The sequence below is a fragment of the Folsomia candida genome, unplaced genomic scaffold (assembly GCF_002217175.1).
Source record: "Folsomia candida strain VU population unplaced genomic scaffold, ASM221717v1 Fcan01_Sc001, whole genome shotgun sequence".
Classification (NCBI taxonomy): Eukaryota; Metazoa; Arthropoda; class Collembola; order Entomobryomorpha; family Isotomidae; genus Folsomia; species Folsomia candida.
Window position 1 is genome coordinate 16,569,210 of NW_019091193.1, and position 12,984 is coordinate 16,582,193.

Below are 12,984 nucleotides of genomic sequence, written 5' to 3' on the forward strand. Positions count from 1 at the left end.
ATAATGCAATTGCTGTGCACTTAATTCGTAAATTGACGTGTGGTCCTCATACTTAATTCTATTACCCAAACCACGAAATATCCAATACTAGGAACTAGAATGAAAAGTGCATTGGAGAGCTTGAAAGGCTGTCTGCTAATGGCAATGGCTACTATGATGTCCATAAAATGCGGACACATGTCAGGCCCAATTATTACAATTTCGAAGCTGACAGGTTGGGGTTTTCACAAATTAATTAATGTCATTAATTAATCCTAGCCAATAAGGGTGAAAATTTAAAATGCCTCTTTTGACCTAGAATTTTAAATATGAATTGAAGGCTAGGATGCTTCCGTCGTGCGAAATATCTGCATATGTAAAATGTGGAATACATTCAACCTAAATATCTTTCATTAGAGCCAGGCTTTTGTGACATTAAAGAAAATATAGGAAATCGAAATACATGGTCGATACTATTCGGGTTATTTTTAAATCCAAGTGCATTTTTTTTGCTTTTAACTGGGTGGACGATATTTATCCATACCGTTCTAAATATTGTTGTGCACTGTTGCACATATTAGCACACGGTCAACACGAATACGAATCGAATGTTGTTTTAAAAAAACGATCAGAGGATTCGGGTGTACCATATTTGGTCTAAATAATTTAGAAAGCAAAGAAAAGTGTCCGTATACCAGTTTTAACTGGGAGGAAATACTTTTCCCAAAGATTATTCGAATCAGTAATATATATCATTTTTGTGACACGAGAAGTCATATATTATGCCAACCAATATATTAGATATGTTAAAGACGATGCATAACAAATCTCTAAGAGTCAGGTAGATTAACCGTGCATGCATGTGCATAAATGCAAATTAGGTGTAGCAAAAAACACCTTAAATATGAAAACAGTGAGTGACTCAGATATAGAGAAGTTAGCCAAATGGGGCAAAAATGCGAAAAACCGGACTTGGGACTTACATATTGGCATCTCGTATTCCATCCCCCTTTTCATAAAAAGAAGAAGTGGCACAAAGTTGATGATGCTGTTGCTGCTGATGTTGGCCGTGGTGGTGTGCTGTCTCAGAATGAAAGTTTTTGAATTCATGACGCTCTGTGAATTCAGCCCCATTGAAATTCTGCTGAATGAGCAGCTCATCAATATCACTTCTCTTTCCATCATCCTTATTATTGACAAGGCTCTTGGATCCGACAACCTGAGCACTAATCTCATCAATTTCTGCGACCAAAGAATTAAACAGATCCTCGTCGTCTTGGTCGAGTCCAAGTTCTAAACAGAAATTTAATACATTACTTGTGTTTTCTGACATTTGAATTCGTATGATTTCTGCATGAACTGGTTTATTACGTAAAATGGAAAATTGCATTTTATATAAATAGCTGTTAAATAACGTCCCGATCGATACTCAAATTAATTTACAAAATCTTCATTGGTGATTAGAATATGCGAATAAATATTTGCAGTCAGCTTTCGAATATAGAATGTATAGGTCAAAAAGACGAACCTTCTGCCAAAAGTGCAAGATCATCGTCGTCATCATAATCTAAAATCCCTTTCTGTTCCCAATTAGCAGCAGTAAAATCAGGGCTTATGTGATTTCCATTCGCAGCCAAAACATTAAATTCATCCATTGATTTATTTTCGTCGAATGTGAAGGCAGATCTTACTCTTGCGCCTTCGGCAGTAGTACAACTGACCGCTTTTTTAGCACCATTTTCATGTTGCTCTCCACTGTCAGGCTCATTCGCTTGGAGATTGTCGTCTCCGCAGGCACGTCTGAAAGAATTGTGAATATTCTCCTTCCCTATTTTTTGTGGATTAAAGCCAGAATAGCAAACAGCCGTGTCTCGTATTACATGCAGAGCTTGTTGTTGCTTGTTGTTGTTGCTTTGATCTTGGAAAACCAACGGAGGTGCTAACGGAATCTCCCCAGAAAAGGATAAAACTGCGTCAGGAGTGTGCTGGCCAACAGTGCCGATCCCAGTTTCTTTTGTCTCCGCCAATGTGGCACTCGGAGCAAATTTCTCATTTTGAAAATTGGTTTCCCCATCCACCACCAATGCCACCCCCTCAGGGCAAGAGTTGAGGGAACTGAGGCTACTTTTCCTCTTGACTAATAAGACATGATGACCACCATTGTGTGGGTTTGGGTTCGAGGTAGGCGATGTGGCCATTAGATTATTGTCACTTTGTACGCCATTGCCAATTGTTGAGGTGATGGACGAAGTCATGGATAGTCGAGAAACGACGGTGCTTCGGGAACTCCCCGTCTCATCGGATCCAAAGCTTTCCAGTGACATTGAGCTGTTGCGATAACTGTGTGTGGGGCTGATGGCATTGTGATAGAATTGTGGTTCACTAGGTTGCTGCTGGTGGTGGAGATAAAAATTTTTGTTTGAATATGACGACTGCACACCTTTTGCTGTTTTGTTGCAGCCTTCAAGGGAGGCTGTCGATTGATGATGATAGCGAGTAGGTTGTGGCAATAGTTCATCTGCAAACCCCACGGGGGGTTTTAATCTCATGAGCTGTTGTTGCGTTTCGTCTTCATCGTGCTGCACACCAATCTGATTGGAGGCCAGACCTTGTTCAATCTCATTCTTATTATGGTCATAAACAATACTGTTCCCTGATTGTTGCTCGTGAGAATTTGTTGTAGTATTGTTGGCAGTATCAAGATTATTGGCATTATTACTATTGGTATTCAACGGCAAGGACTGCTTTGATTTTGGCAGTGGGATTTTTGACGGGCAGGGTGAATCTACAGTTGACGATGACGATGATAATGATGTTAACGATATTGTTTCTCGACGACTGCTCGTGATTTGCTGATTAAGGCCATGAACATGATGGGGTTTACAAGAGTCATTAGCTTTGTTATTTATAGCATCATCATTATCATCATCACATGTCTTCTCTTTTAATTCAGATCCATTTTTAATTTTGAGTGTAATTTCTCCTTCTGCCTTATTTTGGCTTGGGTGGCTCCTTGTGGAAGCAGTTTTCAATTTCCTTTTCTGAAGAGCGATTTCCCTCTGAGCTCTCAAGAGCGAGAGCTCCTCGCCCGTGTAAAAGTGCGAGATGAGAAGGCGAACGGCGACTGAGGAATCTTTTAAACGCTGAATGCATTCCATTCTGGTCATGCTGGTCACTGGCAGACTCTCGATTTCAAGAATCTCATCCCCTTCATCTAAATGACCCCAAGAGGTCTGCGCCTAAATCAAAATAATACATTTTTTATGATTTAATCCGTCAACTGCATAATGAATCGGCCACATATCTACGTACGTACATATGTACATGCATTAATTGAGAAACATTTGTGCCAATGGGAAATCATAAGTGCGAATGATGAAACATATCTACACGCATGCAACGTTATCTCAAATTGCGTTGCTCGTTAAGAGCTAAAAGTGAAAGAGTACCTTAATCGACGGACTGTCAAAGGCGCAAGATTGGATGAATAAATTTCTCACTTTGTCCACTGGATTAGTCACTCCACCTTCGAAGCGAAGACCAAATCCCAATTTTTCCCCTGGCAGTCTAAGGATTGTAACCTGTTCAATGACCAGCGTGGGGATTTCTACATCTTCATTTTGTTGCCAATTTGAAAAGTTGCATTTTTTCTCATCTTCTTGTTCCTTTGAGGAGATTTCGACGAATGACGAATTTCTCCCATGCCCTCCTTTCACTTTATTACTGATGGTGATGATTTGATCCTCCTCACAATCAGGAAGAATGCGTCCCTTTCCTGGAGATGGATTTCCTCGCGGCATGGCATTGTGCTCCTTATTCCCAAGTTGGACTATGGACTTTGTGTGCAGATAATTTTTTAAAGATTTAACTGGGATCCCAGATTTTAATTTGGCAGCATTTTCAATCTCTTTTTCTTGCTCGAAGGAGACGAGGGTAACATATGCAGCATTGTCCGTGTTGTTGGTTCTGACTCCCGAGCCGCCGCCGCCGCTGTTGGGTTTCCTATCCACTCCAACCAAAGCACAACCAAGCAAAGGAATAGCACTAACTTTCCCTTTGTGACACGGAATGCGTAGCTTCGATTCTTTGGCTGCATGTGTGGTTTCACAAAATTCCCCCCGGTCGTCCTTATTGTTGGCTGCTGAATTATTTCCTTTTTTGCTACTTTCAGGTATACCAGTGGGTGTTATCACCGTCAGTTTGTTCCCACATGTAAGCCCTCCATCAACGGAGACCACCGTTATAAATGGTCCTGCGGTATCCTCCTCCTCATTCATGATTTTTTAGTTTTTTTTATCTTAAGTTCTGAAAATATTCTTTTCAACGTATTACTTCCGCTAACATTAGCATGATTAGAACAGTAGACTTTTGAACATTTTCGGCACTTGTTCCCTTTTCTTGAACCCCCAGCAGCACTTTAATAATCGGAAACACTTACAAGCAGCACTTACTCACAAACAATGTTTATTATATTTTATTAATACACACAACGAGGTCAACATTCCACAAACAATATAATATGCCAAATATTGGTTATTTAAATTATAGGGGCTTGTCTAATTTTACGATAATCATGAACTTGAAGGTTGAAAAAGTGGTGGATGCATCTGACACGCATAACGCATGCACATACGTGACGGGATCTGCAAACCAAAACGAAATTAAAAGTTAGTTTTACTTGCATCTGAATGTCTAACTTGTTAATAAGGAGTAAATGAACATGTAGAGATATGCAGATACATTTAGGTAATTGAGTTAAGATGGGTATAAAAGTAATGGGTTGTGAAATTTACTGATCCTGAGCCCTGTGCAACAAGTGCATCAGGTTGGAGAATCGTCGTCGTTCTCGATATTCTCCTTGACCTCGTGATAATTCCATCAAAACTACCCAAAACCTAACTTTATAATGGCCCTCATAACAATAAACTGTCAAATTGAAAAGCTGATGTTTTGAATCTCGTTTGACTGGGTTGAAACACTTTATTTCAATTTTATTTCAATATAGTTGCACAAAATGCAAGGGAGAATTGTGTTTTAATTAAACTAACACACTTACGTACCCATAAACGTCACTATTTCATCCTTATACGACATACTAAATAATAGACGATGCATTTTCTTATGTGTACAGAAAAAAAAAACATTTTTTTTGGTTGAGATTCGGGTTAAAGGATTTGTGTATTGAAACTTTAGATTGTCAAAGATTATAAACTTTGCAAAATCATAAAGAAAATATGTGGATTTACATAACAAGCAAATTCACATACACATAGGTTTGCACATTGTAGTATTTTAGACTTTCACTACCCTTTTTGTGTTGATTTTGTTGTTTTGGAAGTCTCTGATGACTTTGATTAGACCCATTAATTTCGTTAAGTTATGGTCTGTAAACTAAAAGAAGACCCAATTTTGAATAGGTTTCTTATGGAAAAATACTGTCCACAAATCCACATATGATCTGCACTGTGTACCTGTCCATCCTCTCATCCACTGTTAAACGACTGTATTTTGCAAAGTCACTTTGGCATTTGATGAACATGAATTATGTCAAAGTTGTTGCTACTACACCCGGTTTGACAGATAAACTTGTAGATTGATGCCGAGATCTGAGTAGTGAGTAGTACGTCGGTATATGTATAAGTGCACATACTTACGGAGGTGGCAAATGGCTAATTAATTGACAAGAAGAAGGAACGCTTTCACTCGATCCTTGAAAGGGTAGTAGCATTATGCCATAAAATAATGGAAATAAAATTGCGATTCTCAGCACTCGTATAAAATTTAACGTAATGAATCAACAGCTACATGTTTATATGAAATTAACGTCCGGGAGGCCGCAAATATTAACAATATCTTATGAAAATTCTGGCAAACTCATATACTACTCGTATGACATCCACGTAAATATTCGGCAAACATTTGGGCAATCGATGTCTACAAAATATTTACCATTTTATTCAATTTATTATGCAGCTTAATTGCATACTTACTGTCATGTATATATATTAGCAAGAGATGGGATTTATTCATTTAACCTATAAAAAATTAGTAATGTATGGTTTTCAATGATAATGATACCCTTAAAAAATGGAAAAAACAAGATCACAAACTTTAGGGAACTCCTTAATTTTTAAATTTCTTCAGACAACTTCACATAATTATGTTAAACAAAATTGCTATTTTACTGCTCAAATGTTCACTTCAAGGAAATGATGCATGCATGTAAAATGTTATCTAATTGAAACGTATAAAATTATTCTTAGTTTACTTAAGGAGCAGCGATTCAATTAAGATTGTTAAATATGTAGCTCTTGACCTTAAATTACACCTTTGTATACATATTTAGCACTCTATTGTCAGAATGCGTATGTGTGTAGGTACGAATGATATGTGACTAACTGCAAACCATGCGAATATTCGGTGTTCTTTCATGACTTAGTTTGACAAGTAAGAATTAGAATCGAATGCCTACTTTTCCTTGGTGAGTGAGAAACGCCTACGACACAACAGCATCAACTACAAAAGTAAATGATCTTCGTCTCTAGTCATGGGATTAATGATGTGAGTTTTGATGAGGGAGTTAAACCGGGTCAGGAAACCAACTGCTTTTTACTCCATGCTGGCTTGATTGGTTGGTCCCAAGACAATATATTTGCTCAACATTAGATTGCAACAAGATACCAAATGCTACATTACCAAGACTTTTTTCTTGTTTACCTGCGTTTAGCTAACCTCACTTGTGTGCACATAAGTGTTAATTTGGATTCAAGTTTTGGCCTGGTTTCAGAAATTAATTTGTTGGTATCAACAACTAAATACATATGCAATCAATGGAATGGCTTCAAATGTTTGTTAAGTTCCCTAGTTCTGTCAACGAAAAAGACTGAAATATGACACGAATATTGTATAATGTAGAAAGGAGATTAGTAGAATGAAAATCCATGTAACTAAGAATAAACTTTCAAGAGACCAATTACGAAGTAGTTAAATGAGGCTTACAATTAGTAAATAGACAGACTTTTAATTGATGCTTAAATTGAGCTTATTCCATAAATAGCGTACTTGAACTAAAGTCGCAATAGAATTGTAGGGATTAAATTTCCAGAAAAATTGACGATTTTTCATGTCTCCAATATTTCTAAGAGATACATATCAAGAATTTTGCAACTAATTTCACCTAGTTAAAACAAATTGCAATAACAAATTTGTGGCATATTATACCATATAGCGTCACAATCATTCATATCTATATCGAGAACTTCCAGTGGATACTAAATACCGGTGGCTTACCAATTTAGATTTCTTATGAAAACTCGATGTTTATTTAATTTCAGATACAAACTTTTTGCTTGTATCTTACAATACTTGAAAATCGTTCCAGTCCTTGCCTATGTATATAATGTATTATTTTTCATTAATTTTTAGAGTGGATAATAGTGGTGTACTGGCTTGCAAAGGATAAAGAAAATGGCTTTGTTTAAAATATGCATACGTATGTACGTATGCATACTATCACGCGAAAAACTTTTCAACACTGATGCGTTTACATTTGCGTGCCTTTCTGATGTAATGCAAGAATATTTATATCTCTATGAGGTAACTTGTAATTACTTACCCGTAATTAAATTGTAACTCCTTTGACAAATTAAAGGGAAACACACGGAAATACTTTACGAGAACCATAAAATAGGATCAGATGATTATTCACATAAAACAATCATAGCCCTGTAATAATGCAAAGTTCATAAAATAGTCCTTATTTTTTCCAAGTCACATACACATAAAGTTCTTTATGGACGTCTTCATCTTCATCAAATTTTGTAGTATAAATCCTTCCTGATCCAATTTTCTCATTCGTCGTGCAATCTCATCTCATTCTCCTCGACATGAAGGAGATATTTCACAGTATTCACATGGATAGATTCACTCACTCACATTGTCTAGATTAATTTTATTGGCTCCGTTGACACTGTCCAGCCAATTTGAGACTATTCACTTTTTAGCTAACACGAGACAATTAGGGACCACACAAAATCCAGTTTTCGTCTACTTCCAGCATAAGGACACAGTCACTTCTATGACAAAAATCCTCAAATAGCTCAGTTTGTCCACATGGACGCAAAAATAACACGTATATATTTTGGAGCAGGTGGAACACTCGACCGCACACCGCTGTTCGTGGTGGAGGTCATATTCTGTAAAACAGTTATTTTTTTATTATTTTATGTATATCTCCCTCTCCTTACGCTAAGGTCATTATTAATGCAACCGCTGCAGCCACTCAAAATCGACTATTTTAAACACACGAGAAATTATCTGCACCTGATGCAAAAAGTATCACGTAAAATTTTAGCACTTGCATCAAGCACGAAGTAGGTAAACTGAGATAACCCAGCAGTACCGGCCTGTGAAGAAGATGTAAATGGAATAAGCTGTTCAACGCCATAAAACAGTGTCATAAGTTGGATGCATCTCATTCGTACATAACAAACAAAACCTTGCTGCCTTGGTCCACAATGGATGATGATGACGATGAGATATGTTATTCTGTTGGAGTTCTTGATCAAGGCGAAACAAACTGAATGGGAGTTGGTGAACGAGCTACAAATGGCGTACAAACTCACATTCGAATCCCATGCTGTGGTCTGGTCTTCTTCAGATCCTGTTACTTTGCTATCCGCAATAATGCGACGTTGATTGCATATGTATATGAAGGAGTGGTGGATGGTTGGTGCAGTTCAGGGCACGGCAACAGATTTTCGACAACTAATATCAAGGCTTATGTGCCTGTGTGCATCCACGATCGAATATATGTTCGTCCGAAGCCATGTCAATATTCAAAAGCGGCATTCGCCAATCCCAAAGCAAATAACAACAACCTGCTTCTTCCAAGGCAGAATAATGAATGAATACATTGAATCAACGCCACACAATCTCCGCTCCCACAGCTCCAATAGTAATATCTGCGAATGCATTGACAAACAATAAAGTGGCGATGATACCTTGGCTGCTTGACAGAGTGGCACATATAAGAACGGGTTGAATCCACCTGATGGGAGATGGAATTCGTGTTAACGCCAAAGCTGTTTGTAGGGCAGCAATGTGAATTTGGAGTTTTAAATGAATTCTGCAGGCAATTAAGCCTGACAACAAATTTATTGTTCCTTTACTACTTCGTTGTATGACACAGGTTGTGAATTGCATAGTCATAGACGCCAACTATATAATTTTCAAACCACAGAGTTGGGGAATGAGCAAAATCCTAATAACAACGTCATGTAAATAAATGAAGCGTTATAAAAAGTGCTTATGGAAATGTGGGACTCCAGAATTTATTTATGTATTTAAAGTGCATTTTATACTAATTTATTCTGTTACAATAACTTGGCAGTAACCCATGCATTCTAGGTTATGATCATTTAAGGTAATTTTATGCGACGTGAAATTTACCTTCTCTAATGTAGTTAGCATTTAGTTAACATTTACGTGTTTCTCCTGCCTACAGATAAGTAAAATGTATATGACCACCAATAAAATTTTCACTTTAGCCCATTCGACTCTAAATGGTTCAGCAGAGATTTGCACGTATGTACTTATGAGCAGTATAGACCATAATAAGAGTCTCACCATATTTGGCTGTGCTTTAATTATATGTTGAACGGTATATTTTCTGTCTTATTCTGTAAACAAAACCTCGGGCACATAGCAGGATTTTATTAGATATAATTGGTTAATGTGATGCGATTTGCTGAATGATAATGATCGTGGTGGTTCTTAATAACAAAATTGATCCTGCTCACTCACACATATTTATTGAGTTTAAATTACGTAACTTATAATTTTGTCCATCATTAAAAGTAGATTGCTTTTATGCTCTCCAAAATTTCGTCTATGCACTGGTCAATTTGTTTTTGTAACTGAATTTTCTTGGCCTTCCAGGATTCCTCCAGTGCTGCTTCTGCCTTTGGATCAGGTTCGATTTTCAGCTTTTGATAAGTGTCTTGCAATTCCTTCATCTCGGTGGCAAATCTTACAATAAAATTGTCTTTTAAAACTATACTTTTCATTTAAAAAATGAAGTAATTTCTTACAAATGTTGTATTTCTGTCATTTTAAACTTCATCGTTGATTCTGCCTGTGTTCGAGTCTTTCGAATTCGTGGCTTCTGTATCTCATTTGGGCCCACGGATTGTGTGCTTGTGGGAGATGACTGCAGCTCTGATTTCTCATTTGACCCATTCTCTAGTGCTTTCACCGTTTGGTAAAAATCCTTTAAAGCCTAGACAGCAGAATTAGACAATCCATTCGGAATTTCATTACACGAAGCTCCATACAAATTAATGCCAGTTATTTCTATTTTACATCTGTCCAAGGCTCTACAAGTTGTTTGCCGGTTTTTCCATGCTTTTTAGGAACCCCATTGATTGGTTTGCATTTTGGAAGAATAAGTCCGTATGGATAATAAGGAAATTTTTTCCTCTTTATAGGAGGCAGTCCCAAGGAAAATGCACTTTCTTCTCCAAGTTCTGATGCGAGTTTTCCGACTCGCATGAGCTGACTATCTAATTTACATGAAAAAATAAGGCTAATCGTATTTGGAACATTATGTAAAAATCAAGTAAAAGGTAAATTGAAATAATAAGAAAATTAAATGGTCCAAATTACTATGGGTCGCTGAATTCGTCCATCGTGTATTGAGCAAAGAATTTGGGGATGCACTAGATTTGGACGTAACATCGAAACTTGGAATAGATTTTTGGGACGATGTTGGTGTTTTAATAGCGTGAAAGCTGGGAGCTTCTTCAACGTGAAATATTTGTTCAGTCTGCTTCTTTAATAATTCTACATATTGTGAGGGAGAAAATACTTATTTGTCAACAATATTCAGTAATAATATGTATGCATGTCTTCACTACGAAGTGGAAAAAATGTATAAAGTTAATGCATGAATATGGATCGATTGGTTAATCTAAAATTAAAGCATTACCGCTTTTGTGGTGTCCTGAGCCTTCACTCATCCTAAATCTGACAATACAAAATCTAAAAATAGATACAAAATGAGACAAAAAATATATTACAGTAATTAATTTTAGTGAATTTTCTCTGGTTTGCAAAAAAAAGGAAATGTTATACCAAATTCCTTTGCTATCTTTAAGTTGGCAATGGCAGCAAGTTAAACGTAATGCTCGTATGAAATTAGAGTTTTTCACCGTTTGATGTTGAGAAGATGCTGTTTGTCGAGCAAGAAAGAATACCGGCAATAATAATAATAATGGTGTCATCAAAATATTTATTGCGTATTTATTTAACACATATGATGAGTTTCATAGCCTGACCGCCGAAACAAGCTCATTGATATCATTCTTACAATTGATAACCACCATTATATTAGTAATCTGTAGTATTCATAGTATGTACATATACGCATTAACCAGTTGCCTCCCAAGCACATGAATGTCATGTGCTGCACAAAACGTCGCTAAGGGCCCAAGTACATCAAAGTCGTGTAATTCTTGTACGGTAACCATGCGCCCAAGTACATCAATGTCGTGTGATTTCAAAAACAAAATCTATCGCCCAAGCACATCAAAGTCGTGTAATTCCAAAAACAAAATTGTCCGCCCGAGCACATCAAAGTCGTGTAATTTTTTTTAGCCCGAACCAGGGCTTATGTGATCGTCATGTCCGTCTGTCTTTCGATAACTTTCGAACGAGTTGACCGATTTTAACCAAATTTGGTGCAGACATGTATATGCAACGACGAAGATGGGGTTCGATGAGAAAAGATTTGGACCGGTGGGGGTCATATTTGGACCAGTGGGTATTAGGCACCTAAATCTCAAAATTGTGATAGAAAGCTGAAATTTGGCACGGAGCGTGCTAATGGTTCCTAATAGAAGAATATAAAGCGAGATTGGAAAATTTTTCAACCGGAAGTACCGGAGAGGGTATGACCAATACCGATTTTTCAAAATCATCCAATCGAGCTGAAATTTTGTATAAAGGCTGCTTATGGCCCCTAATGGAAGAATATGAAGTGAATTGGTAAAATTTTCATCGTCCGGGACCCGTTGGGGTGACCCATACCGATTTTCAGAACTTGTCGGAAAAAAGCTGAAATTCAAAACAGTGATACTTAATGGCTTCTCATGAAATAAACCGTCGCAAACGCGCATACGGAAGTAGCTTCAGACATATGCTTATAGACTTATGCTTGGAGTGAAGTATCACTCCAAGCACTCCCACGACATCGCGGGAACACTTGATTTTACTGTATTTCATCTATACATTCAATTTTTTCAAAAATCTCATTTTGCCCCGACCACACCCCCTGGCGCCCGGGGGGTGTGGCACAACGGGGGAACTCAAAATTTCACTCCATTTCATCCATAGATTCAATTGCACTAAAAATCTCATTTTGCCCCGACCACACCCCCTGGCGACCGGGGGTGTGGTCCGGTTGCACCCAAAAGTTGATAGGATCCTCCCCCTGGGGTATTATGTATGATGGCGAAAACCGATTTCGATTATCTTTATCCGTTCTCCCGTTATCCTGCTGACAGACAGACGGACAGACAGACAGACAGACAGACAGACAGACAAAGTCTTCACATAAAGTAGCTGAAGCTACTTAATAATATGAAGTCAAATACGAACAAAAAGCAACTATAAGTTAAAGTCACCCCAGAGGGGGTGACCCATACCGATTTCTATGAGTTATGTAAGAATTAGTGCAAAATAGTATCACAATTGTATAGAAAATTTCATTGTGAAAAACCTATCAGTACAGGCTGTACTGATAGGTTTTTCACAATGCCAATACTGCCCCAGAGAACGCTCGACTTACTTCTTCACTATCTGCACATGTTTATAAGTTTGAGAAAAGTTTAGGTCAAATATTTGCTATTGATAATAAATACTTGATCGTAATATACTAGCCCCAAAAAACTCCAGCTTTATAGAGATTATTTACGGAAATTCCAACATATCTGTACAGCTTTGCTT

The 12,984-nt window shown here is 37.5% G+C and overlaps 2 protein-coding genes across 4 annotated transcripts in view; both read right to left on the bottom strand.

Annotated features, from left to right (window-relative positions):
- LOC110843175 (bromodomain-containing protein DDB_G0270170) overlaps positions 1-8,373 on the bottom strand; it is an 85,842-nt gene extending 77,469 nt beyond the window's left edge. Inside the window, exons 1-4 of one of the 2 annotated variants that reach the window (XM_035846169.1) lie at positions 7,595-8,373; positions 3,429-4,622; positions 1,508-3,218; positions 963-1,272 (exon numbers count right to left, since the gene is read on the bottom strand). In XM_035846169.1, the coding sequence (XP_035702062.1) occupies positions 963-1,272; positions 1,508-3,218; positions 3,429-4,256 (2,849 nt within the window). In that variant the 5' untranslated portion in view covers positions 4,257-4,622; positions 7,595-8,373. The remainder of the gene's footprint in view (positions 1-962; positions 1,273-1,507; positions 3,219-3,428; positions 4,623-7,594) is intronic. The other variant, XM_035846168.1, reaches the window with a different exon arrangement.
- Positions 8,374-9,776: 1,403 nt separating this feature from the next.
- On the bottom strand, positions 9,777-12,061 carry LOC110843183. 2 transcript variants are annotated; one of them, XM_035846189.1, is made up of 6 exons: positions 11,113-12,061; positions 10,967-11,019; positions 10,645-10,821; positions 10,342-10,541; positions 10,071-10,258; positions 9,777-10,008 (listed from the first exon to the last, which is right to left on the bottom strand). In XM_035846189.1, exons 2-6 carry the CDS (start codon positions 10,995-10,997, stop codon positions 9,831-9,833), a joined length of 774 nt encoding a protein of 257 aa, XP_035702082.1. In that variant the 5' UTR covers positions 10,998-11,019; positions 11,113-12,061; the 3' UTR covers positions 9,777-9,830. The 2 variants fall into 2 exon arrangements, with proteins under 2 accessions (XP_035702082.1, XP_035702081.1); XM_035846188.1 differs by having other exon boundaries at positions 10,967-12,061.
- Between the last annotated feature and the right edge of the window lie 923 nt (positions 12,062-12,984).

Excerpts from the sequence above, each read along its gene's own strand:
- LOC110843183 (XM_035846188.1), bottom strand. The coding sequence starts at position 11,261 with ATGACACCATTATTATTATTATTGCCGGTATTCTTTCTTGCTCGACAA. Across the intron at positions 10,822-10,966 it reads CTCAGGACACCACAAAAGCG|AATTATTAAAGAAGCAGACT; the intron begins GTAATGCTTTAA and ends CACAATATGTAG. Across the intron at positions 10,259-10,341 it reads TTGTAGAGCCTTGGACAGAT|GCTTTAAAGGATTTTTACCA; the intron begins GTAAAATAGAAA and ends TCTGCTGTCTAG.